A 27474-nucleotide genomic window follows, 5' to 3' on the forward strand; every position below is an offset into this window, starting at 1 on the left:
ACCAGCCATCTCCCAGCCCCTCTGCCCTCACACCTGCACACCCACCAGCCGTCGCTCAGCCCCTCTGCCCTCACACCTGCACACCCACCAGCCGTCGCTCAGCCCCTCTGCCCTCACACCTGCACACCCACCAGCCGTCGCTCAGCCCCCTGCCCTCACACCTGCACACCCACCAGCCATCGCTCAGCCCCTCTGCCCTCACACCTGCACACCCTCCAGCCATCTCCCAGCCCCTCTGCCCTCACACCTGCACACCCACCAGCGGTCGCTCAGCCCCTCTGACCTCACACCTGCACACCCACCAGCCATCTTCCAGCCCCTCTGCCCTCACACCTGCACACCCACCAGCCGTCGCTCAGCCCCTCTGACCTCACACCTGCACACCCACCAGCCGTCGCTCAGCCCCTCTGACCTCACACCTGCACACCCACCAGCCGTCGCTCAGCCCCTCTGCCCTCACACCTGCACACCCACCAGCCGTTGCTCAGCCTCTCTGACCTCACACCTGCACACCCACCAGCCGTCGCTCAGCCCCTCTGACCTCACACCTGCACACCCACCAGCGGTCGCTCAGCCCCTCTGACCTCACACCTGCACACCCACCAGCCATCTTCCAGCCCCTCTGCCCTCACACCTGCACACCCACCAGCCGTCGCTCAGCCCCTCTGCCCTCACACCTGCACACCCACCAGCCGTCGCTCAGCCCCTCTGACCTCACACCTGCACACCCACCAGCCGTCGCTCAGCCCCTCTGCCCTCACACCTGCACACCCACCAGCCGTCGCTCAGCCTCTCTGACCTCACACCTGCACACCCACCAGCCGTCGCTCAGCCCCTCTGCCCTCACACCTGCACACCCACCAGCCGTCGCTCAGCCCCTCTGACCTCACACCTGCACACCCACCAGCCGTCGCTCAGCCCCTCTGCCCTCACACCTGCACACCCACCAGCCGTCGCTCAGCCCCTCTGACCTCACACCTGCACACCCTCCAGCTGTCTCCCAGCCCCTCTGCCCTTCTTCCAGCCTCAGCGCCTTTGCTTGGCCATCGCTGAGTGCTTTGCCTTTACACCTCCACCCCCACTTATACAGCTCCTGCTCATCCTTTGAGTTGAAACTGAAATATGTCCTCAGGGAAGCAAGCCTGGACTAGGAATAGCCTCAGCCTTGTCTCCCACGTGCGTCTCCCTGAGTATATATCATGGTTTAATTCAATCATTTCGTTGCCTCACCGATTGAATTATGAATTCTTTAGGGTGAGGACTGTCTACTGTCTCATTCATTCTGTTTGCTTATCACTGGCGTGCATGGGGCACTCAATATCAGTTACCTATTTATTCTCTGGACCTCAGTTTCCCTAAATATGAAACAGGCTTGGTAATTGTCATCTATATCATACAGGGTGCTTCAAAACACGAAATGCTGACAAAATTTGAAATGACTTTAAAATTGCCAAGTGTTCTACAGCCTAAAGGATTCGTGGCATTAATGTCTGTGGTGCTGATCATCAGCTGTTCGGCTTACTGTTTGATGTTATGCAAGTGTGTGTGTGGCTATTTTCTGCTACCATTTCTGGTAGGATGTAAGCCCTGTGAAGCAAGGGCTGTGTCTTCTTTCCAGATAATTTTGAATTTCAACATTTAAAATGATTCCTGGATAATAGGAGACCAATAATTTTTGTTGAATGGATGAATGAATAAATGAGGAAGGGAGAAATGTGCTGACAGGAACAGGTAAACAATGAAAATCTTAAATACTGTTGAAAATGTTTAAAGTTATGGTCAAACTACATTCAATATTGTTGTTTTTATCCTGACAATCTGTGGGTAGTAGTGCCACATAATCATGAATTGGTCCAAGACAGGGAGGAACAGGAAAGTACTTAAGTACCAAAGGAACACACAAAATAAACTGATCCTTCCAAATGCCCTCAAGTAGCAGTTCAGTCCTGATATCAGCCACCACTAGCAATGGTTTGGCTGAAAATCATAAATATTAAACTTCACAGCAAACCTTTATGGCCTGTATTATTATTGTCCTATTTCACAGATAAGGAAACAGAGGCCCAGAGAGGTGGAGTTACTTGCCCAAAGTCACACGGCCGGTCAGTTGGCATCAGCACGCAACGCTTTCTGCTGCATGGGTGTTGGCCTCCCGTGCATCAGTGGGGCTGCGGGCTGGGCTCCAGGGCCCTTACCTATGTACATGGAGTTGGGGTTGGACAGAGGCTTGGCAGGCAGGATGGAGTTCTGCAGAGCTTCCTCATCGTTGGAGGGTGGTGGCTCGTAATCGGCATCGTCTTCCACAGGTGCCTCTTCTTCTTCATTGGGGGACTCATAGTCACCGTCATCCTCCGCATCTGCATCGTCATTGGGACTTTCATAGTCATCTTCTTCCTGCCAACAGCATGATGGGGCAGTGTGGTGTGTAGAGGCTCCTTGGCAGTGGGTGTGCCCACATCTACTGTCTCTCTGCCAGGCCTCACAGTGGTCCTCACTTGGTTCCTCCCACTTTCCAGATGAAGACGCTGAGCGCAGGGAGTACAAATTCACATGGCCAGCAAGCTGTCGTCTTAGGACCCAGTCAAGGTCTTCAGACTCCCTAGGCAAGTGCATTTTCCCCCTATATTTCTTTGCACAGCAGGCAAAAGCAGAAGAAATGAGGTGGACACAGCAACCTATGTCCACTTACTATGTTTGAATAAACACACTTTGCACTTCAAGCATCACCGAGAGGAAAACTAAACAGCAGGAGCATTTATGATGCCCCTGGTTAATTGCCAGTTCTGTTCTCAATTGCCAGTTCTGTTCTCAGGGTGTGTGCTCAGACACTCAGTCGTGTCTGATTCTTTGCGACCCCATGGACAGGGGCCTGCCATAGGATTGTCCCAGCAAGAATACTGGAGTAGGTTGCCATTTCCTTCTTCAGGGGATCTTCCAGACTCAGGGGTAGAACCCACGTCTCCTGAGGCTCCTGCATTGGCAGGCGGATTCTTTATCACTGTGCCACCTGGGAAGCCTCGTTCTCGGGGTGCCTATACTCAAAACTTTCCTCATCATAACCTGGCACAGCCTCCAAGGCCACGCTGATGGGAAAACCAGACAAAAAAAGCCCCTTAACTGAAGGCAGGCTAAGTTGTACCTGAGAGGGGGTAGTCAGGGTTGGGCTAGTCTCTGCTGAGAGTTGGGTGTACAGAGACAACAGCTTATTATTTGTGACAGCTAGCTCTCTTGGAAGAGACTCTATAAATTTTAAGTTTTTTTATGGTAGTTTATATTTGTTTCTCTGTAGGTCTCAGGGAAAGGAAGCTCTAGGGGCTGGGTGATTGCCTTTGAAGCAGCCCATGAAAGTGGACAGTTATAGTCATGATTTCCTGACACCACCAACTGCCGAGCAATGACAGGCTTATCACGCTCAGGCCAAAGTCACATGGGTCCTAACTGAGCCGTGGGCATTTCTCTAAAGTCAAGAGGGTGCAGAGAGAAGCAGCAGGAGGTTGCAACTTGGTGAGGAAAGGTGCTCACTGGAACCTAGAAATCCTGATGGCATTGCTGGGTGGCTTAAGGAAGACTGTCTAAGGAGCTTAACTGAAAGATGTGTGTGTTCAGTCATTCAGTCATGTCCGACTCTGCGACACACCAGGCTCCTCTGTCCATGGAATTTTCTGGGTGAGAATACAGCCTTTTTTTGACATATATATCCTATGGGCTTCCCTGGTACCTCAGCTGGTAAAGAATCCACTTGCAATGTAGGAGATCCCAGTTTGATTCCTGGGTCAGGAAGTTCCCTGGAGAAGGGATAAGCTACCCACTCCAGTATTCTTCCGGCTTTCGTAGTGGCTCAGACGGTAAAGAATCTGCCTGAAATGTGGGAGACCTGGATTCGATCCCTGGGTTGGGAAGATCCCCTGGAGGAGGGCACAGCAACCCACTCCAGTCTTCTTGCCTGGAGAATCCCCATGGACAGAGGAGCCTGACGGGCTATAGTCCATGGGGTCGAAAAGAGTCGGACTTGACGGGGTGACTAAGCTCAGCTCAGCATATATATCATATGTGTGTGTGTGTATATATATATATTCCTATACAGATGATATATATTCCTATACACATATATATTCCTATACAGATGATATATATTCCTATACAGATGATATATATTCCTATACACATATATATTCCTATACACATATATATTCCTATACAGATGATATATATTCCTATACAGATGATATATATTCCTATACACATATATATTCCTATACACATATATATTCCTATACACATACATATTCCTATACACATATATATTCCTATACACATATATATTCCTATACACATACATATTCCTATACACATATATATTCCTATACACATATATATTCCTATACATATTAGAAGCCAAGATGAGCATGAGTTCATCTTCCTGAACACAAAAAAGACTTGGTCCTGCCATCAGGGTCACTACAACTTGAGAGCAGAGGGTGATGAACGGGAGAGACTTAAGAACCACAGCCTCAGCACCTTTCCAGGCCTTGCGGACTGCCCCTTAGACCTGCAGGGCCTCCCTACCGTCTCTCAGCCTGCACACTCTAGACCCATGGCTCCTGACTTCCCAACGGGCCTTTACCTCATCAGCCTTTCTCAACAATAGACTCTTCCTCTTTGCTTCCAGAACAACTAGTTTCTCCAGTGATTCGGCTCATATATTCCTATGTACGTTTTGTTCCAAATCACATTCTGATCTGTGTGTGTGTTCTCCAAGCTATAAAATGGTCACAGGGTCATTTATCCTCACCGCCCGAGTGCCCTGTGCAGTGCTGGGCACTTCACGGAAGCCCAAGTGTCGTAGCAGCAGCTGGGGGGGACTCCCTGTTTAAAGACAACATGGAGGACGCCAGCCTCAGACTGAGCTCACAGGAGGAACTGCAGAGCAAGCAGTGGCTAAGATACAGAGTCTATGTGAAAATGTAAATATTTGGGAGGAAACTCTGGTCTATTGTCCCTTGGGAACAAAATTAATCTGTTACATTCCTTTGTTCTCATGCAAAAAAGAATATACTTAGCTAGCAGGTTTTTTATTTTTATTTTTACAAATTCAATGCTTGCTTTTACCAGAATCCCAGTAGAACAGGGGTGTTTAGTGCCTGCTACCTAAAGGCACTAGAGGCAGCCACTTACCAGAAGGACCCCTGGACTAAGGGTGGGTGAGCTGCATCCTCAGCCTGCCTCTAACTAGTCATGGGGTCTACACAAGTCACGTCCTGCAGTGGGCTCAGCTGCTTCCTCTGTAAAAAGAACAGACTGGGCTACGAGCCGTAAAAGACTTCTTAGCCCGAGTCTGGCTTCAAGTGTGGTGATGTGGTGATGATATACGCAGTTTTCTGGGGAGAAGCTGCACAGAATTCATCAGACTCTCAAAGGGGTCATTATGACCCCTCAAGTATAAAACCCAATTGGACTGTCCCATCCCTGAGGTCTTTCGAGGGCTGATAGTTCATTCTGAGCTCCCTTTCCCTCTGTGTCACCAGTGGGGACTTAAGCCTATGAGAAAGGCTACTTTAAAGCTAGTGTAGACCACATGAGGAGGGCTTCGGGGGAGGGCCCTGCTGTGGGGGGTCCCGGTGAACAGCAGTGGGTTAGCACCCCGCGGGCCTCAGCCGAGCCCAGCCCGCCATCAGCGTTCGTCACAGAGTGGCTCAGGGCCCAGCCTTTCGTGCGGGTGTCCTCCGCCACTGCTCCCGCACCCCGAGGGCAAGAGGACTGGACGAGACCAGAGACCGTGAGGGCTGGAAAGCCAGAGAGCCACACTCTGACGGTCACAGAGCACACCTGACCCCGCGGGGCTCCGTCAGGGCCTGCTACTCTGGACCTCCAGACTCTGCTGTAATCCGGGAGGACCCGCCGCATACTCACAAAGGACGACCAGCCTCCGTTGTCTTCCTCATGGCTCTCTGTGGAGGAAAACAACATCGCCATCAGTGTCGACTGAAGCCATGGAAGGGAAGTCAGCCGCTCCCCAGCCTGCTGCCCTCCCCAACCCCTGCCTTCATCCTGTACATCTTGGGGTCAGCAACTCAGTGTCAGCTCCCGACTTCCTACCTGAGGGGCTCATTCTACCGGAGGCGGTGGTTCTCAACCTTTCACGTGTGTGAAAGTCACTTGAGAGAGCTTCAAAATATGCAGATTCCCCGGGCCCTATCCTTAGAGCTTCTGATTCTGCAGGAACTGGGGGGACCCAGGAATCTACGTTTTAACAAGATGTGGAGTTTAACAAGTGAATAATTGCTTTAAAGACTCAGGAGCAGGAGGACGGGCTCTGCTCAGGTGCTCAGTCAAAACCCAGATTGTTCCAAGCACCACCCGGCAAAGTCCCTCCCTGTGTCTGTGCAGAGGGCCTCAGTTGGAAGGGGATCATGGCCAGGTGCCTGGCAGAGTGATATCTCTCCTCCTCTCCACCTGGACCAGAAGTCAGAAGAACCGAAGTGCCTCCCATCTCCAAAGCAATCGTTCTCACCCCAGAGACCTTTACCTGTCTCCTCCGGAAACCGCTGGACTTGGGGTCTGCAAAGGCAAGCAACATGGCATTAACAGCCCTACTGACTTGGGGAGATATCCCTCTTAGTCCAGCCCTGAAAGAGGAGTCCCCAGGGGAGGGTATCTCTCACCACCCAGGACTCTTGTCCTTGTTGCTTTGAAACTCAGGCCAGGCTACCCGAAAATTCAGGAAATCACTGAAGTCACATTGGTGGTACAATTGGGAGCTTGTGACTACCTGACTTTCTAGGGGAAGCTCCCCTGATGTAAGGGGCAGGATGCAGGGCACAGAGGGGGGACTTCTGGACTGGAAGATTATTGCAGATCAAAAATGAGGGCAAAACCAGTCTTGTACCTCCCATTTAGACTTGAGTTTGAAAATTCTTTGCATCTCATTAAAGTGACCCTGGGCACTTGACTGCCCCACTCACTTGCGTGTGAAAATGCTCCTTCTTTCTTCATTCTTGTTGATTTCTTGACTTAACTTACTGAGAATCCTACAAGACAAAGGGACAGGTAAGGTGATAAAAGCATTCTCTCTCTCCACCTTCAGCCCTCTTCCCCTGAACCCTGAAGATTCCCTGGTCCATGTGACCTCAGGCACTTAGCCAACCTTAGCTGGCCTCTCCTTTGGCCTCCAGCCAGTCCCCTCTCTCTCTCACAGAACTTGCCACCTGCATCCCCTTGCTCCTGCCCAGGAAGCTCTCTGCATGGGCTTAGCCTCCTGACTGTAGCTCAGAGCCCCTCCATGGGGACTGGCCAGCTCACACCAGCTCCTCCTCCTCTGAAATCCAGCAGCCTTAAGATCAGGACATGACCGCAATATATTTTATTGTCCTAGTATTTGCAGCGCTGAGCTCCCCTGACTCTTGGTTTGACATCCCTGTAGCAATGTCTAACAAGACTCTTCAGTCCATCTCTGAGACCTGGAGGAATCAGCCATTCATTGACAAGAGCTTCAGTGCACTTCCTGGGCCTAAAATCTCCTTCCATCCTCCGCTCCCTCCTTGGTGACATGGATTCTTATAAACACTTGGTGAGGTATTCCCCATCTAGCCACAGCCTGCAAAGTGGGAGACTCCCCGAATCACCGGTGCCCAGAGGCCTGCCTTGGCCAGGACCCTCTCATTCCTTGGATATTGTAAACTAGAAAATCTCCAAACCCCAGGGCAGGAAGGGCAGAGTGGGACGGCACCTCTGGCACGCCCTAGCCGTAAACTCCAGCCTCCCTTAGCACCACTGAGGAGACTCAGGGACTGTCAGCCGACAGGCTCGTGTTCCCGAGAGACCTGGGGCAGCTGGAGGAGGCTCAGAGGCGGTCTCGCCCGCATCATTTTACACGCGGGGCCACAGAGGCCCAGAGAGGAAGAGACTGGCCTGCACAGCAGGCACCCTGCCCCAGCAACACACGCCAGCCTCAGAAGCCAGGCTCCCTCATCTCCACACTGTCACCACACCGCATCCCGTGGTAATGCCCCTGATGCCGGAGGCCCCTTGGGAATAGCTCTATGGCGCCTGTTGCCCTCTGGGAAGGACCCAGAGTCTACCCTCCTTCTGCTGAAGTGACTGCAGCAAGGTCACAAGTTTGGTCTAAAACAAAATTGCTAAGTTAGCAAAGTAGTCTTGGCCCCCACCACGTTTTGCTTCCCTCATCATCCCCCAGGCTCCCAACCCCTGCCCCCCAACTTCGCCACGTTCCCCGGTAACCTGCTCAGAACCTCTCCACTCATTCGAGTGAGAGGATGTGCTGTGCTTAAGTCGCTCAGTCATGTCCAACTCTTTGAACCCCATGGACTGTAGCCTACCAGGCTCCTCTGTCCATGGGATTCTCCAGGCAAGAATACTGGAGTGGATTGCCATAGCCACCTCCAGGGAATCTTCCCGACCCAAGGATCGAACCCAGATCTCCCGCATTGCAGGCGGATTCTTTACCATCTGAGCCACCAGGGAAGCCCGAGTGACAGGACAGACAGACTTTTAACAAACGAGCAGAGCCATTAGAGGACAGAGAGAGAGGAGCCTGTCATTCTCCCTCCGATGTCATTGCTGGGACGTCATCCGGCACGGGGAGATGCTGTAAAGCGGAGTGGGGAGCTTCCCAGTGGAAGCTCCAATTACCCACCAGACTGCTTGTTTCTGGTTCCTCTGTTTCCTTTAAGCGACTGTGCAAGAAGCTGACGAGCGTCCCTCTGCTCCCTCTTCTGACAGAGCATCAGTCAGGGCGCAGTCACCCTCATTCAGTCATTCCTTCACTCAACAGTGCGCACTCCAGGCTACCTAAGCGCCAGGAGCTCTGCTGGGGTTCAGGGCACCTCGGTGAGCAAAACAAAGATCCCTGCTCTCGAGGAGCTTACTTGCTAGCGGAGACAGACAAACAGTGCACACTAGAGGAAGTGAAATTCAAGGTGAGAGCTGTGTGTACAAGCAGACAGCGGAGGTGTGGGCTGGGCAAAGGGGGCGGGAGCCGAGTGCGGTTACAATTGAAAAACCACCCAGCGGGCCTCTGGGAGGAGGTGACATTTCTGCAGGACCTGAAGTAGGGGGTGCTGGGGAGCGGGTCCCCCGCACAGTAAGGGCGGTAAGGGAGGGCACCGGGAGAAGCGGGGTGGCCCTGACCAGCGGGCGCCGCGGCTTTGATCTTGAAAAGACCTGCTGCTCTAGGCAACTCCTTAGGGTATCTTCAGCAGCCGGGCGGGAGGCCGCTTTGGCTCTAACTGGCGAAGGAAGGAAATGGCAAACCGCAGCCCCACAGAGCAGCGCGAGCTGAGAGCCGCGGGGCCGGAGAGGGGCCGGTAGCCCAGCCTGACGCAGACGGGGGGCCCCGGGCCCCCTGCTCTGGGGCCTCAGAACGCCCCCTCCCCGCGGCTGGGGCCGCCGGCTGCGGGGGGCGCGTGCGCAGGGCAGCGGTGCTGGCGACCAGAGCCGAGGTTCTTGCACCTCTGCCTGCAAACCCTCGTGGCTGCCCTCACTCACTCCCACGCCCCCAGAAGACCAGGCGACAGTGAGTGGCCGGAGGTGACTCATTCTCCCTCCTTCCCACAGACCCCAGGCCGCACTCAGCCCCGCGAGAGACCGACGGGGGCTGGGCAGCGGGGGGACATCTTTCTCTCCGCTCCGTCTTTAGCCGCAGCAGCGGAGCGGACCTTTCCGCAGGAAGCCAGGCCGTGGCAGCCGAGACCCCTAGCTCGCTGTGTGATGGGGACGGGTCTCTGACTTCTCGGGTGGAGGCCTCCTCTGGTCCTGCTGGACGGTGCAGAGGTTGGGAGGGGGTCCTGCTGAGCGCGACTGCAGCCTCCTACCCCGGACAGAGCCCCCGGCCTGACCTCAGGCCAGGGATTGCCCTCCCTAGTCCTCCCTTCCTCATCAGCGAAACAGGAGGGCTGGCCCTCACTGGAGAAGCCTTGGCTGGCCTGCCCATAGCCACAAACACTCATGACCAGGCCCACTGGAGACTTAACCCATCAGAGCGTCCAGGAGAGGCTGGGAGCCGCTGGATGCAGTCACAACAAGCGCCCCAGAGACATGGGTGGGTCCTGTGGCCTGAAAGCTTGTGAAATCACTCCTGTGATCTGGTCTTCTTGGACTTGTTTTTAAAGAATAGAAATGGAGGAAGGGAGTGAGGTGGGGGAGCAGAAGCAGAACTCAGGCTGTCTGTCCTGTTGTGGCCCCTGTAGGCTCTCCCAGGACACGTGGGGCTCCCTGCCCATGGTCCCTGTGTTCTGCCAGTGGGGGTGGAGGCTCACAAGTGTGTCTTGAAATCAACTTTGCTGGTCACGCAGAAGGAAGAAGGAAACTGGGAAAGAAAGGCAGGCAGGGAGGAAGAAAACAGAACAGAATGGAAAGTGTCAGAGCCCACAGCACAAGTAAGAGTCAATGTTATTTCCCGAACACTCTGTTTTGTTGCCTGTGTGATCATATGTCTCCTGCACAGCTGAAATGTTTTTCTTACCGCATAGTGTGAGCTGTAGATGGGTTTCCCTGTCTCCTAGAGGGCTTGAGGGGACAGAGAGCTGCTCCCTTGACCCCAGTTTGAGAGGCATACCGCCCCCTCGCCTGGAGGCCCTCCTCCACCCCTCACCCCCTCCCTGCTCTCTGACATCACCCTGACCCCTCTCCCACCCCCCAGCCCACATTCTCACACCCGATCTGGCTTTCACTTGCATTTCACCTTTCTTTAAAGGAACAAAATTCCTTCTTAAAGGCAAGTCTTCTGTGAACCAAGAGTCAAACCTTCCAAAATTCTGTCCTGTCACCTGAGGAGCCAGGGAGAAGCCAGGACATCAGTCTCAAGACTCAGGCCTCCAGGGGCGACCAGGCGTGTGAGCGGAAGGCAAGAATCTGAGGGTCTCCCCCTTCTCAGCCCTGCCCTCCCGCTGACAGATTTACAAGTCTTATGTTCCTTGTGCTGCGCAGTCATTTTGTGTAGTAGCCGGAAGAGTTGTCCTCAGTGTTACCAACAAGGACAGCAGGGCGCTGGGGGAGGTGTTTGTCAGGCCCCATGCTGGTTTTTGACATGGTGCTCTGGGCTCGCGTTGAGGAGGAGAGGCGGCAGTCAGTGGAATGGAGACACTTCCATGTAGGGAGGACGGGGCACCTGGACAGGGCTCCAGCCAATGAACGGGAGGGAAGGCATGTCGGACAGGGACCGGCCCTGTCCCCAGTCTGCTGGGAGTTAAGCACGTGTTCTGGACACAGTGCTGTGTTCAGCTCGGCACCCTCCCTCCATCCTGCCCGCCATCATTTGCTGTCTTTGTATCTTAGGTAGGCGCTGAGCAGATGAGACAGGGAGCTGTCTCTGAGGTTAGGAGATGACAGCCTTTTCAGAAGACAGACAAATCAACAGGCACAACTGCCTTGTCTCTCTCACTGGATCTTAGCTTTTTCCATCCTAATTCCACTATGGATAATGGGGACAGTGATCACTGATGTTATAAAGAGAATCATCTGTTGCTTACATTACCACCACATCCTTACCCTCTTATTTTTTTTTTTTTTTAAGTTACACTGTATTATTTTAAACATAAAATTTATAGCACTGGAATTGCCTGGTGGTACACTGGATAGCAGTCTGCCTGCCAATGCAGGGGACATGGGTTGAATCCCTGCTCTGGGAGGATCCCACATGCTGCAGGCAACTTAATCTCATGCACCATTAACTACTGAGCCCTTGCACCCCAGAGCCTGTGCTCTGCAACAAGAGAAGCCACAGCAAAATGAAGCCTGCACACTGCAACTACAGGGTACCCCCCACTCAGCATGATTAAAGAAAGCCCTCAAGCAACAACAAAGATCCAGTGCAAAAATAGCAACAAAAATTTACACCGTTAAAAAAAAAAAAAAAGACTCCAGTTAATCATCAGAAGATTTTATCATGTATTCTATCATTTTAGCCAGATCATGCTCAGTTCTACCATAGGTGTTAGGCTTGGTCCTCTAAAAGGATGTTACATTGTTTTATTTTAAAACTCTCTTCCATCACATTGTCTGTGAGGTCTCTGGGGGAAACTATGCCTGAGACAGTCCTATGTCTGCAGACAGAGAACACTTTCCCACCAGAAACTGCCTTCTTACAAAATCCATTTAGTACTGACTTTTTAAAGCAAATTTAAGGAAATTGAGATATTCAGAGGAGTGTAATCTTGTTTTGGTTTACTGTACATAAACACAATTTCTTTTCTATAGCCCTTTAGGGAAATGGTCTAGGGCAAGTGGACCTGTGTACAAAGTAATGGAACTAATGAGCCCTGAATATCTATACACACAGGCAGCTTATGTGGACTGCCTCCCACTTACCCACATACCCATATACACTGCTGTCTCTGAGTTCCTTCTTTCCTCTCCTCTAGATGAGGAAGGTGAAGCTCAGACTTGAAATGACTTGCCTGAGTCCCACAGCTGGTAGGAGGCAGAGCCTGCTTTAGAACCTGGCTTTGTCTCGCTCCAAAGCCCATGCCTTTCTATTCTTTCATCCTCCGCAGTTAGTAGGATAAAATCATTAGTAAAAATTTGAAATGGTGCTCATTGGGATTTTGCATTAAATGGCTGGAGTAGTTAATGCCTCTTCAGTACATTTTATTATATCTCCGTTATTTCTTCTAACTCTCTCACTGGTCCTTTGAGGCAGGGTCTGTTATTGTCCCCATTTTACAGATGAGGAAGCTGAGGCTCAGGGAACTGTGATAACTTGTCCACAGACTCATAGCTAATGAATAGGAGAATTGGATCTCAACTAGTCTGATCTCAGAGCCTGCATTTTACTCACTAAGCTCTCCTGTCTGCCTGTTGAGATCTGAAATAATATCTTTTTAAAAGAACGTGCTCATGAAGTTCATGTAACCCATTCCTTCATATACACTTGGAAACTCAGAGTACTCTAGGACTCATCCCAGGCACAGAGCTCACAGAGGTATAGCTGAAAATTGGTACTTTTTATACCAATGCTCACACTCAGAATCACCTGATCAGGGCTGCCGGACCTTCTCTGGATGCCTTCCCTACCAGTTCACCTTTCATGCTCCATGGATAGCCCTCGTGACTTGCCTTGGGAGGCAAACACACTGGAGGGGGATTTTTACTGCAGGCCAAGTTGTTGTTTTAGTTTTTAAATAACTGAAGAAATATCCCACCTTCACCTCACCTTGAACTGCAGACATCAGCTCAGCTCAGCCTTAAGATTAAAAAAATGATCCTCCCAGTTGAAAGTGCCTTCCTCATCTCCTTCCTTCTACTGCTTCCTTTTACTGCTCTGATTGAATTCCCTCCTTCCAGCATCTTCCTAGCCACAGCCCTGGGAGAAGCTGCCATCTCATAGCGAGATCATAGCCATCATTCCTAACCAGGCTCCATGCCTCCAGCTGAGTCCTCCTCTCCATCATCTTTTACACACCCTGGAGAGAGTCAACATTGCAGATTATACCTCAGTGTTCCCCCTGGTGAACTCATTTCACCAACACTCTCAGGCTCATAAGAGCTCAAAGCATCCTTCACAATTATAACTAGTTACTGTGGTCTTTTTACTGCTCACTCCCCCACGTATACGCCTCAATGCTCTGACCTACTTGCAGTTCCAGTAAACACACTGGTGTCATGCCTTTGCAATACAGTCCCCATTTCTAGAAAGTCTTTCAATCATTTTTCATCTGACCACTCTCAATATATTTCAAGATCCAAGTTAAGTTCCCTTCTTCCCCAAAGTCTTTCCTGATGCCACTTCTTGATTTTAAAACACTGTATGGATCCAGCTTAACGTGTCTACAGGCTGACTCTGGCCCACCAGGCACCAGTTCTCACTGCTATATGTTAAGTTCTCTCCTTGACCTAGAACTGTGGCCTTTTCCTAGGGCATCACATGTATAATGTCCAATATAATCGTCATCACTGTATCTAGCTATTGAGCCCTTGAAATGTGGCTAGTGCCTCTGAGGGGCTGAATGTTTTATTATTTTTTAAATCTTTATTTTTAGTTATTTGGCTGCACTGGTTCGTAGTTGTGGCATGCGAGATCTTTTAGTGTGGCAGGTGGGCTTTTTAGATGCAGCGTGGGAACCCCTGGTTGTAGCATACAGGTTCTTGTCCCCTGACCAGGGATGGAACCCAGGCCCTGTGCATCAGGAGCATGGGGTGTTAGATCACTGGGCCACAGGGAAGTCCCTGAGCTTTTAATTTAACTCAGATTTAAATAGCCATTTTAGACTAGGAAAAAAATCTTTTAAAATCAAGTATTCTTCAACAATAGTGGCCCCTGGAGACAGGCAGTACCAAAGGCAAATCCTTATTCCCTTCTTTTTCTTCACCCTTCCAGATGAGGGAAACCTGAGAGTCATATTTTTCTTATTTGAGCTACTCCGGCAGCTCTACCTACTCACAAAGCTTTTTACCTCCTATTTCACTGACCTACTTCCCTTTCATTGTTGTGAGCCCTAAGACGTTTAGAGCAAGAGAAAGGACCCCAGAGGGTGTCTGGAGTGGAGGTCTCAGACTAGGGGCCCCCACGCTAAATCTAGCCCATAAAGGTGCTTACTTTGGCATTCAAAATATTAAAAAAATATTTGAACAACATTTAAAAATTGAGATATATTGCATAAAACTTGTATTTCTAGCTACTTGATAAATTTAAAGATTAGGCATTGAAACTTCCCTGGAGGTACAGTGGTTAAGAATCTGTCTTGCAATGCAGGGGAGGCAGGTTTGATCCCTGACTGGGGATCTCACGTGCCTCAGGGCAACCAAGTCTGTACAGTGCTACGAATGAGCCCATGCACCACAACTAGAGAATCAACGCACCACAACTAGGGAATCCAGGCACCATAACTAGGGAATCCGCGCACCACAACTAGGGAATCCGCGCACCACAACTAGGGAATCTGCGCACCACAGCGAAATATCCCACCTGATGTAAGAAAGTGCTGCAACTAAGACCCTATCGTCTTTCTTACAGCAGAAAAATATTTCTCCATATTCAGGCTTTATTCAAAGGTGGTAAAATGATTGGACTTTGTATTTTTCAGCCTGACCCATTCACACATTTCACTTTGGCTCCTGCAAACATCCGAGTGTGAGACTTCTGCTAGAAGGTTAGAAAACATGGCACAATGTGTACACCGAAACTTCACATTTTAGCAGCCACATCAGACCTCAGAAATGGCCCCCCTTTCCTCAGAATTCTTCTCAACACGATGCCCGTGGCAGCCACCCCAAATGGTCATTATTGACAGACCAAAGGGAGTCCACTACCAGACTCATCTGGTCCAACGCTCTCATTTTACCAAGGTCCAAAAACCTGAAGCAATTACTGGGTTGGCCATGAAAACCATGATGAAACCTCAGATCTCTTGATTCTGGTGCTATTTTCAAAAGCCAACCCACCCCACTGGGGAGAGAGGAAATGAAAACACGGTCCAGAATCAGGCTTATCTTTGGCAAGAGCAGCCAAACACCAGCCGGACCAGAACCGTTACTTCTTTTTCTCAACACATTATGGAGCTTCTCTTCCCCGAACACTGCTCTCGCCTTCTTTCGTCCTGATTGCTTTCCCATTCTAAGCTGACAGTGACAGAAAAGTAGCTCAGCTCCCCGGCCTGCTCCCCGTCCCACCGCAGTCCTCGGGCCAGTACTCACGGCACGCGCAGCTTAGGAAACTTCTGGATGTCGTTCTCTGCCAGGCTCTGAAATGGAGACAGTGGTCGTTACAACCCACAGGAAGGGCTCCAGGCCAGGTGAGCCCTCAGATGTGAAATGACAGGGGACAGCGGGACTGCAGCCAGCGCAAGAGGAGGCCCCTTCCACCCGACCGAATAGGCAGCTTCCAGATGGGGCACCGGAGCCCGCAGGCCCGGGATGGCCAGGTCGGGTCACAGGGAGCCCAAAACTCAGATTTCACTGGGCATGGCCACGCTAGCCCCCTACCCCAGACCTCAGGCCCTCGGTCGCCGTGTGAGACGGCGGTGAGCAGCCGGCCTGGAGGAGTCTGTGCTCCGTGGCCTCGTCCCAGCCCAGCTGCCTCCTTCACCTGAGGTGCTGGTAGAATTCTCTAGATGCAAGGAAGCAAAAAGAGGCTGTCTTGAGGGAACTGAGAGGGGAAAGGAGAAAGAGACTCATGTTTGTAAAGAACTGACTCTGCCTCCTTACAACACCTTGATTAATCCTCACATCAGCCCTGTTATGTAGCATTGTTTCATTTTAGTGAGAAAGTGGGGCCCGGGGGTGTAAGGGGATTTCAGCTTGCAGGCGATGGAGCTGGGGCTAGCACCCGGCTCTATGGCTTTCGCGGACTATTTCCTTCCTGCGAGCTTCCTCCTACCACATCTATGCCCTTTGGAGCCCTAGTGGCCTGTGTTGGAAGAGAGGAGGGGAGGGAGAGAGAAGAGAAGCCAAGAGGGTGGCACATGCTCCACAGAACCAAAGCTGAGGCCAAGCAGGGAGCCCTTTAACGGTCTAGTTGAGGCCGGGGGCCCAGTGGTCGGGGGAAGCGCTGGAGTCGGACAGGCTGCTGTAGAATCTTGGTTCCCTCACTTAGCAGTCCCTGACTTGGGACAGACACTCAGTCTCTCTAAGCCTCAGCTTCCTTGTCTGTATAGCGGGAACCTTAACGATATGGACAGCTCCGTTTCAGGGGCCGTGAGGACTGAACGAGAGGAAGTGTGTCCTGTGCTTGGCTCAGGGCCTGACAGACCTTTGAAGAGTGATGAATGGGGCTTAGGTGGGCAATTTCTGTCCCGGGGTGGGGAGCCCTGTCCTGGGGTCTGGCTGACTGTTGAAGGTTAGTTAGTGTCTTTGCTTCTTCTTCCGCTCTGGGCTGGGAGCTGCCTGGCAGGATTTTGGCTGCCTTCTGAGATGAGCTGGGCAAACTTCCCATTAAACCCAGCTGGCACTGGGGCTGGGGCATCTTAAAATGTGCTTATGGCCTCATCCACTCCAGCTCTTAGGAACGGAGTCTTACCCAGCCCCCATAACAGACCTTGCGACAGAGCTGGGAAGGAGGGTTTGGCAAGAGTCCTGAGACAATCAAGACTTTCATGAAACTTCTTAACTTCTTTTTTTTTTTTTTTAGCATCACTGAGCCATGGCATTCTGTCCCCTGGAACCACCCCTTTCTCACGGAGGATACCAAGACTTAAGTTAGCAGTGTGGCATGAGGATTGGAGGGCTTCCTGGGAGTGGCCAGAGGGATAGATGCTGAGAACCAGGCAGGGGGCCATTGCCTTCTCTTCTGTTGAGTCAAAGACATAAGCTGAGGGAATTTCAGGAAGCAGGTGAATGAAAAGGTAAGCATGTGAGTGTGGCTAGAAATACAGAGAAAGGCCTTTGAAACAGGGATAGGAATTGGAAGGAAAGATGGAAGATGGTAAACCTGTTTGGGTTTCCCCGATGGCTCAAGCTGTAAAGAATCTGCCTGCATTCCAGGAGACGTCAGTTTGATCCCTGGGTTGGGAAGATCCCCTGAAGGAGGAAATGGCTACCAACTCCAGTATTTTTACCTGGAGAATCCCACCGACAAAGGAGCCTAGCAGGCCACAGTCCGCGGGGTCACAAAGAGTCAGACATGACTGAGCAATTGGGCACACACAAACACGATGTTTGGAGAATTTTTCTATGTGATGTAACAGTGTAAAACCCCCTCCTCTACCTTCTTCAAAGACCTTGAGCAAAGTCTGGAAACTCTGAGTTACTTGTACAATGACTTGGAGTTAGACTAGTGGCTTTACAGGAATATGATTATGTGCTGAGTGTGTCCTTAAGAGGGACAAGAGAGCAAGAAAAGCTGAGAACTGGACCCGGCCTGGAGAGGCGTTGTAGCAGACACTGTCGCTTGCCTACCCAATATCTACTCTCTTGCTCCCTTACTGGTGGGATCTGGATTTTGTTCAAGGCAGTAAATATGTCCAGTTCAAAATATTTAACACCCTAGATTCTCTTGCATGTGACCAAGGTCATGGGACTCCACTGTGGCCAGTGAGATATAATCTGAAGTCTAACTGAATAAAGCTTTCGGGAAAGTACCCCTGAAAATAAAGGGGATGCAATCCCCATGCACTTTGCATTTTTCACTCTTTGCCCTCCCCTCTTCCTCCTGCTTGAAAGGCAGATGTAATGCCTAGAGATGGAGTGGCCATCTTATAGCCATTAGGAGAGAAGCCACAGAGAGCTTCCATTGGCTCGGTGAGGCCTGAGTTCTTGATGACCTCCTTTAGCATCTCTAGCCCAAGTGCCCACCTCTAGACTTCTTGTCACTTGAGAAAGATAAGCCCCTCTTTGGGTAAGCCACTGTGGTTCAGTTTCTCTTTCATGCAGCCGCACAGCTTTCTAACTGACACAGCTTCCAAGCACGTGGCCTCCTCTCCTTTAGCCTTTTGGGAGCATAGAACCCCCATGCCCTCACCAGAGTCCTCAGTGGAAAACAAAATGCTGGCAGAACAGATCCAAGGGAGCTGCTCGCTCCTGCACTGAAGGAAGGAAAAGGAAGGCAGGGCGGGAGGGAGGAAAGGACGGAGAAAGGGAGAGAATGGAGAGAAACGGAGGGGTGGAGGGTAAAGATGGCTGGGGCCCTCCATTTCCGCCTTTACAGCAGAATGGCCCCGGGCGTCATAACGCTGGGAAGGGTGGCAGCTGAGAGCTCAGGGCAACGCCCAGATCATACCCAGAGCATCTGGCATGGAAGGCGGTTTTAGCAGAAGCTGTCAGGGCAGGGCTGGGCTCTGCTCCCTACTCCCCTGGCTCCTTGAGCCCCTCTTTCTACTTCCTGTTGTTCACACAGTAATGAGAGTAACCGGCATTCTCTGAGGATCTGGCACGTCCCAGATATCAGGGTAGAGAAGGCAAAGCTCCTCAACCAAGGCAACAACCCCGTCTCAATAGGCCTGAAGCTCACAAGAGGGGGGTGGGGGGACCCCCCCCCCAGAGCTGGCCTGGGCTGTCACCCCATCACTCAGCCCGGTGAGCTCCGTTCCAGAGGAAGGAACAAGAAGTTCAGAGAGGGCATGGGCTTATTAGAGGTCACCCAGGGCCACGACCAGGACCATTAAGAAAGAGGTCTTATTCCCTTTTGATTTAGCCCTGAGAAGTCTCAGTTCTCAGTTCTGAAAGCATCTTTTAGCTAAAAGCTAAATGAATGAAATATTCAGATTTAGCCATAAGTTGCAAGAAGAATAACAATTAAATGCTCAAAGTCTATTGGCTTAAAGCCCAGTGCAGAGAAGTAGCATTGTTAAAAACTCAAGCGGTGTTAAATTAAATTAAATGTATGCTTTAGTCCAGTTACTAGGTGTGTGACAGAATAAATCCCATCACATTTCTGTACATGTTTTGCTAATTGCAATTGAAGTGGTGGTTAGAGCCTTCCTAGAGATAACTTTCTGCTATAAAACAAACTTCTGGGAGGCAGAAATCACATCTTAATCATCTCTACATTCCCAGCACATGGTATGGTCTGGCATATAAAAGGAGCCCAGGAAAGTCCTTGTTAAGTGAATGGCAGGGTGAATGACTGAATGATTTACGTGGAACAGTGAACGAAGATGTCTTATATGATGCATGAAAGCAAAGGGGGCATAAGTTTGGTCTCAGTGTGAGACTTAAGTACTGCCCAGAAAGGAATAGATGACTATGTATGGTAGTGAGCTGACTATCAGTGAAGGAATTCAAGAAGCTATTGGTAGCAGAGATGCAATACAGGAAATGGATTGGTGTACTGGGTGGAAAACTACCCTCTATGGCCCCTTCCATCCCTGAAACCTCATAGCCCAATTTCCTCGCTTCTGCTGACCAGGTCTTGCAAGGAAACAGTTTGACTTATCTACTGAGTCCAAATCCAAATTGAGAACACTGACCCCATGAGACCTTTGAAGGCTTGTTCCTGCTTCATTTTTGAACAATGAAGAAACACAACCAAAAGGGTTGGATCAGTGCAGTCAGGGTCTCCATTACCCATTGGCAGAAGTGTCATTCCAGGGGAAATGCTCAGACCGCCTCCCGGCTGCTGCCTAGTGGCTCAAACCCCAATTGGAGCAGCAGCCCCTTCCCTGTAACGGCTTAGTCCTTAATATGGAGCTGCATCGCAGTATTACACTGGAAGGTTTTTGCAACATAAAGGAGTGGAGAAAGCCGTAGCACATGTGTGTTAATTGGCACAAAACCAGTGATGTGAATTTAGTAAAGAGAAAGAGGGACATAGTTGAAATAAGGAGGGTGATTCTACCTTTATTCTAGTCAGTGAGTATGTTCCCTAGAGTGACAAATAAGAAAAGAGAATCTTCCATTCTCCCACGTGGCTGTTTTTCCCCTTGGCCTTCTCAGAGTATGAGTGCTATTTGAATAGATTTTCAAGAGGGGTGTGTGTGTGTGTTAACTGTAATTTGATTCCTACTTACACTTGGACTTCAGAATGTACCTTAGTGTCTGTGAAAGATCTGGGAGGTATTCTAAATAGGAGGATCCTGAGAGGTGATGGGAGAGGTGCTCATACAAAACCCTGAAGAAGGCCTTGGGTTGTATGGGATCCTGAAGACAGGCATTGCCCCTGAGCAGCCTCAGAGGCAGGGTAGACCAATGGCTCTGCAGCCATTGGTTAAAGTTACAGAATAGTATTGGTCACAATGTGTTGAACTAGCAGCCAGCACTCACCAGAAAACGTGGCCCATCAATGTGATGTTTCCTCACGACCTTTTCACAGTCCTTGTAGTTTAGCTGAAAAAGAGGACAAGAGATGCTTTCAGCACAGTCAGGTTCATGCCATTGGTTCCCCTTCCTTGACTGCCCCAGGAGCTCAGCAATTTGTGGTACTTGTGGCTAGCCAGGCTCCCCGCTCCCCTCCCTGTCTATCACAGGGGCCCTATCCTTACATCAGCCCTGCTTTCACTAACTAACCTCTTGGGACTTTAAAATGGAGAAATTGCCTGTCGAAGGCTTTGAGGCCAACCCCTACAGAAAGAAAGCTGTTAGGGCTGCAAAGGGCTGGCCGTACGCTCCTCCAGCAAACAGAAAAGAATTGAAAGAAGAAAATAAATAGTATCCATCATCTGGTCACCCAGAGACAACCTTGGTGAACATGGCAATGTGTCTCCTTCAGTGGTTTTTCCAAAGCACCTTTCTAAACATAATCAATGTTATCATTCATAATCAATCTCCTTATCTTGACTTTTTCCCTTGAAAAATAAAGGCACTGCCTCATGTTATTACAAAGAGATTTTGAACATTATTTTAATTTGCTCTATTGCTGAACATTTAGTTTCTTCCCAAAACTGCTGCTGTAACAGTGATAATTGAAACTTCTAATAATTACTGAACACTTGCTGCATGGTAGGCACCATTCTAAGTGTTTAAACCAATTTTAATCATTTAAGCTTCACATGTTGCAAATGGAGAGTCAAAGGCACAAAGAGTCAAGTAACATATAAGGTTCCATAGAGAGGCAGGTGACAGAGGTGACACCTGGACTTCGGATCAAGGCTTTAATACCTCTATCAGGAATGTTCTTCTTTTAGTTACTAACAGTAAAACTTTCAAACGGTAAGTGAACAGACTTAAGAGAAGCTTAACCCACAAGATCGAAAAAAATCATAGATATTCTTTTGCACAAAGTTTTTTCTTCTATTTTAAATAGTCAAAGTTAGAGTCTCAGAATAGAATTACAGCCTCAACGGGAATGATCATTTTTAGAACCTGTTGCTTTCCTAGAGTCACATCAATTGACAGTTGAAGCTGGTGTCTGTTTGACCTAGTCCTTAACAGTTGTCTAAGCATTTACCTTTCAAATACCTCTAAATTTGAGGTTTGTAGCTAGAAAATTTAAGGTAAAATGTTTGTCCTTGAGAATCTCAGCTTCTCCTCCTAAGTATGGATTTCACAGCTTGTGGAGGCCTTCTTTTTGCGCAAACTTAAAATCATAACCTTTCCTTATGGCCAAGAAATCGAAAGAGTAAGTGCAATTGTTGTGAACCTCATGGTGTGACAGAGTAGGGTGAATATTAGAAAGCTCGGAAAAAATTATTTAGTGGTCCTTGGGAAGAAATCAGCTTCTGCATAGCCCCAAACACCCCTTTTATCCATATTGCAACTGAGTGAAATTGTTCTTGGAATATTCAACTGCCTTTAATTCATCAATTTCACCATCAGCATTATCAGCTGAATCTCTGATTTTGCAGATTGCTGACTCGGACTCTAGATAGACAGACAGTCCTGCAGACTGGGGCCTGCCTGGAAGTTTGATTCTGAGTCAGTAATATCTAGGCCTGGGGGTAAGACCTCTGTCCTTTTAGCATGCCTGCACGCATGCTCAGTCGCTTCAGTAGTATCCTACTCTTTGTGACCTTATGGACTGTAGCTCACCAGGCTCCTCCGTCCATGGGATTTTCCAGGCAAGAATACTGGAAAATCTGGGGGATTCCCTTCTCCAGGGGATCTTCCTGACCCAGGGATCGAACCCATGTCCCCTGCATTGCAGGCAGATCCTTTACCGACTGAGCTCCCAGGGAAGCCCTGTCTTTTTAGCATATACCCAGAAGATTCTTATGAGTGACAAGCTCTGGTTGGTACTGCTCTGAGCAGGTACCTGGTGTTGTGGATAGGACAACTAAGGCCCAGAGAGTGGAAGGGACTGGCTGAAGGTCACACAGTGAGTTGGGGGCACAGTGAGTTGGGGGCACAGTTAGGATTAGATCTCATGGCTCTGATCCAGAGTCTTCTCCAATGCATGGTCCAAGGATCCCTTTCTGCTAAGTCAAAAGGAATTAGAGGACTTAAAGAAATAGAAAACATGACCTCAGTCCTCAAGGGCTTAAGTTCCAGACAAAGGATGAGCTGCACGTGTCTGAGATCGTAAGACACAAAAGCCCACTGGTCTGCAGGGAGCCCCCAGCCAGGGTCCAGTGAGCAGAGTAGGAGAAAGGGAAGCTCGAACACGAATTGGCCCCCCTGTCTGCTGGAGGCCTCACACATGTATTTCCTTTATTTATCCCAACAATCCCATGAGTTAGTCACTATTAGTATCTCTGTTTTACCGATGAGGAAGCCAAGGCACAGAGAGGTGCAGTAAGTAAGGGAGGGTCACCAAGCTAGCAAGTGGCAGAGTTGGGATTCAAGCCAAGGTATGGCTGACTCCAGAGCTGGTTGGGGAGGTGCCTCCAAGGGGGCCCTGGCCCCAGTGCTTCATTAGAAAGTAAACCTGCTGGGATTTCCCTGGGGGTCCAGTGGCTGACTCCAAATATAGGGGGCTTGGGTTCATGCCACAACTGAGAGATCCAGCATGTCACAACACAGATCCTGCACACCACAACTAAAGCCCAGCACAGTCAAATAAAGTAATAAAAATAAAAGGAAGAAAAAGAAGATGGCATGCCTAAATGAGAAGCATGACAAACTCCTTGACTTATTAAAAAAAAGAAAGAAAGAAAAATTGCCTCTGCCAGTAGGACTTTGGTGGCTAAGATCCGTCCCCAAAGGACTCCACGGTCAGTTCACTTGGCATTTTCTCTCTTGGGGAGGTGAGATGCTCAGTATTTGAAGGGTGTCTATCTGGGTCTGTAGAAGGGCTGGAACTTCCTAGGTCACAAACACCCTTCAGTCTCCTCGTTCCTGCCTTCATGCTGGGAAGCGAACCTGTTCAGTTTCTGTGGACGTGATCTGGAGTCTAGGGTCTGTAAGAAGAAAATTCTCTCTTCCCCCAACTCAAGCAGGGAGCATCTACGTGAATCATCCTGAGCTGTAGGCCATCTCCCTGTCCTAAATGGAACTTTGCCCTTGGATTCTTCAGTTGCTGCCCCGGGTTGTGCAATTCTCCTTCCCAGATTGGAGACTGGGCCTCTGGCCCATCAGCCTGTCCCCAAGTGTGCCCTTGCTAATTCTCAGTTCTTTTCTCCTTTCTTTATTGATCTAATATGCCACTTTATAGCATCTTAGTAAATTTCACTGTGGCCCTCAGTTATTTGGTCTACATTTAAGAAAAGTATTTAGAATAAATACTTTTGACTCTTTCAAAAGTCGGCTGTCTCAATGATCTTTGCACCCGCTGTGCTGAAATCTAAGTTTATTATGAGTTCCAGTGAGGGAAAAATAACAGAAACGAGATGCACAACAAGCAGCAAATACAGGATCTGTGGGCTGTGCCTCTATCGTGCCACACCCAATTCAGCATTTTCACATTTTTCTTAGGGGAGAACAGTTGTGACACTAAATGCTTTGGCACATGTAGACCCCGGGTTTGGGTATGTGTTACAGGGAGTCTACCCCATACCAGGAAAAACATCGAAGGTCATGACTTAAAACCGTATCTTTGTGATATTCTGGAGTATCCACTGAATTGGATGCCAGCCTCCAGAAATGGGAGTGTTAAGAGCTCAGTGGTCGCTCATGAGACATCGTATCCCTTGGATAGTCAGAGAGGGTCATGTGGCTTGGGATCTGCCCGAGTAAGCCTGTGACCCATGGCCCCCCCAGAAGATGACCAAACACAGGGATTCTTGAGCTCCTTCATGACAAGAAGGCAGGACAGCAACACTCTGGTCTCAGCTCTGCCACAAGCTTGGCCCCTGACCCTTCCCGGCAAATCTTTTCCTTTTCAGGGGACTCAGTTTCCCTAGCTATAACCTGAGGCTCATGTCATTTCCCAGCCTGCATCCTAAGACCCTCATGAAGTTCCCATGAGACTCTGTTCTAGGTAAGTGGTTGAAGTCACTTGTGACTTTCAAAGTCACAAGCAATGACTTGCTCAGACGCCATCTCCAGCATCATTCATCACAGTCTTCCACCCTTCCTTTCCTCTCTCCTACCCTGCAAGACTCCATATTTCCCTTTCGAGAAAGAAGCCTTGATCTCACTAGCAGTTATAGCAGTCTGAGTCTCAGGGCATGTTGAAACTGGACAGGTGTGACCGGAATCCTGCCTCCATCACATGCAGTCCCTGGGGCTTGGGTCCAGTTAGCTTCCTTGAGCTTATTTTGCAGCTGAGCCAGTAGGACAGCAATCCTGGAGTGAGTTAGACACGACCGTGCTTGAAGAGGACAGACTCAAATCCTAGCATGTAGTAGGACTTGCCCCTTGAGAGGTTCCCTTCTCCCCAGAACATACTGCCAGAGAGCTCAGTGCTGCTCTCTCAGAGAGACTGCACAGGGCTGGAAGCTCCCCGCTGTCTTTCACGCCTCTCGCATTCTGCCTGCACTCCCTCTGCCCAGCCTCCCAGCCCCCGAAGAACAGGGCTCACCTTTTTGAAATAGTCTGCAAGGGTGTCAGGGTCCCAACTCAGGACCTCAGAGCGAAAGGGCACGTTCTTGAATGCCATGGCTGCTCGCTCAGGATGAAGCTCACCAGCTGAACACGGGCGCTGCACCCATGGACAGAGAACCCCAAATCCAGAGTGTGGAGGTGTCTTCAGCTCTTCCAACTCCCGGGTACCCTCTGGAAAACTCTAGTTGGAGCCGATGTCCTTTCTGTTGTAGCCAGATCCCAGAAAGCAAGAGCTTCCTCTGCGAACAAATATGGTCTCTTCTCAGAAAACGACTCAGCAAGTTTCCTTTACCACTTCCTCTGCTGGGCCCTAAATAAGTAAACAAGGAAGCTCGGCTCTGGGGACTCAAGAGGCAGAAAGAGCTGCAGGCTGGCAATTCCCCACTGGGCCCCATCCACCCCAGCCCAGTAGGAAGAGTGATGAAGGGAACTGAGACACCCAAGTAGGTTTCCTTTGAAATCCCTGGCATCCATATGTTTAACCCACATTCCTGCCTGGGTGGGTGTTTGCAGATGAAAAATCTAATTTGACGGTTCACCTAAAATACAGACAATCTCCCACATCAGTGAAGGGGAAGGAACATGACCTTTAGTGCTCTCCAACCGCCGCTCAGTTTCTCTCAAAAGTGTAAAGTTGAGCTTCTCTAGCTGCCCCTTATCGTTACCACAAGTGGATCCTCTGAGTGAGTGAGCTGAGGTCCAGAACTGGAGCACCACTGGGAAGACCTGGGCTTCATTTCTTTCTTTCTTTCTTTCTTTCATCTTCTTCTTCATTTGTTTATTTGGCGGCACCAGGTCTTAACTTGCAACACACAGGATCTTTGGGTGCGGCATGTGGGATCTAGTTCCTTGACCAGGGATTGAACCTGGGCCCCCTGCTTTGCGAGCATGAAGTCTTAACCACTGGACCAGCAGGACAATCCCCAGGCTTCATTTCAGATATACCTGTTTCCTTGCTGGGCAACCTCAGGCAAGGACTTAAACTCTAGGAAGCTCAGTTTCCATATGTGTAAAACAGGAACAGAAAAATTGCTTCATATGCACATAAAACTTTAGATGCGTTTAACTAGACAAACTTAAGAAAGGAAAAAAATAACAATTGCTACTGATGTTGCCATATAGTCTAGTCACTATTGTTCCCTCCAGACATTCTATCTGCTATTTATTCAGCCACATTTCTATCTAAAGAGCAGAGCCCTGGAGACAGGAGATGGGAGTCTGGGTTCTCTGTCGGTTCCTCAGACCCTGTGCACTTCTCATAGCTGAGCATCTCCTTGACTGAGGGTGAACCCAGTGTCAAAAGCGAACATATCTATCTGTGTAACACCACAGGATCCAAACACGAGTTCACCACTCAATCTAGTGCTCCACAGACACACACAGACTGTCTGTCCTGATGTCTGAGTCTGTTGCATTTACTGAGCTGGCCCCTGAAGTGATGCCTTCCTTACGCTTTTTCAAAGATCGCTTTGGCCATGCAGTTTCCATCTTATACACAATCTCATTGTTACGCACCAGCCTCGCCAGGTCTTCATGTAAATGAGATCTGCCCTTTATCCCAGACTAAGCACCTTTCTGGACGTGGTCCATGAATCCGAGCTAAGGTCATCTTCACCTCCAAGGGCGCCAGAGGCATCAGCTGAGACAGTCCAGGCCGAGCACGTCTCACAGCGCAGGAATCTCAGTGCTCTCTGTGGCTGAGTGTGCCCCATAAACATGGCCTGCTGATCGAAATTTCCACCACGAACGGGAGAGGTGCCTTCACTTTTTATATCCCCAGAAGAGCAGCAAGTGATAAAAAGCCCTTCTGAAAAGACAGGAAGAGAGATAAGTGGCTTCCACATAAAGAAGTCAAAGAAGGTATCACGGAATTACCTGGGATTTAAGCAGGGCCTTGGAAGAGGCAGCTGAGGGAAGGCATTCTGAACCCCTGTGTGATGTGATGTGGCATGGTATGGAGTGTGTGTGTGTTGGGCTATGCTTCATGAGCAAACAAAACATGCCACACCTGTGCACTCCTGTGGAAAGGAACATTCAAGATCATCCTCAGAAAGAGAAGCAATTTTTTAAATGATGTTTACCCATACTCACAAGAATCCAAATCTACAGAAAAGCAGAAGTTGGAATTAACTTACAGCTAAGCATGAGGTTCTTTTGGAATAATTATCCTATGAAAGTGGCCAAGATGGACGATCTCTGCTAAGTCACTTCAGTCGTGTCCGACTCTGT

The 27474-nt window shown here is 49.7% G+C and overlaps 1 protein-coding gene across 2 annotated transcripts in view; it reads right to left on the minus strand.

Annotated features, from left to right (window-relative positions):
• LCP2 (lymphocyte cytosolic protein 2) overlaps nt 1-25533 on the minus strand; it is a 48734-nt gene extending 23201 nt beyond the window's left edge. For both annotated transcript variants that reach the window (XM_061129427.1, XM_061129426.1), the window contains exons 1-7: nt 25223-25533; nt 20650-20712; nt 15649-15695; nt 6963-7028; nt 6527-6558; nt 5911-5948; nt 2196-2394 (exon numbers count right to left, since the gene is read on the minus strand). In XM_061129427.1, coding sequence (XP_060985410.1) covers nt 2196-2394; nt 5911-5948; nt 6527-6558; nt 6963-7028; nt 15649-15695; nt 20650-20712; nt 25223-25300 — 523 coding nt within the window. In that variant the 5' untranslated portion in view covers nt 25301-25533. The remainder of the gene's footprint in view (nt 1-2195; nt 2395-5910; nt 5949-6526; nt 6559-6962; nt 7029-15648; nt 15696-20649; nt 20713-25222) is intronic.
• Between the last annotated feature and the right edge of the window lie 1941 nt (nt 25534-27474).

This window comes from Dama dama, chromosome 25 (assembly GCF_033118175.1).
Source record: "Dama dama isolate Ldn47 chromosome 25, ASM3311817v1, whole genome shotgun sequence".
NCBI classification, from domain to species: Eukaryota; Metazoa; Chordata; class Mammalia; order Artiodactyla; family Cervidae; genus Dama; species Dama dama.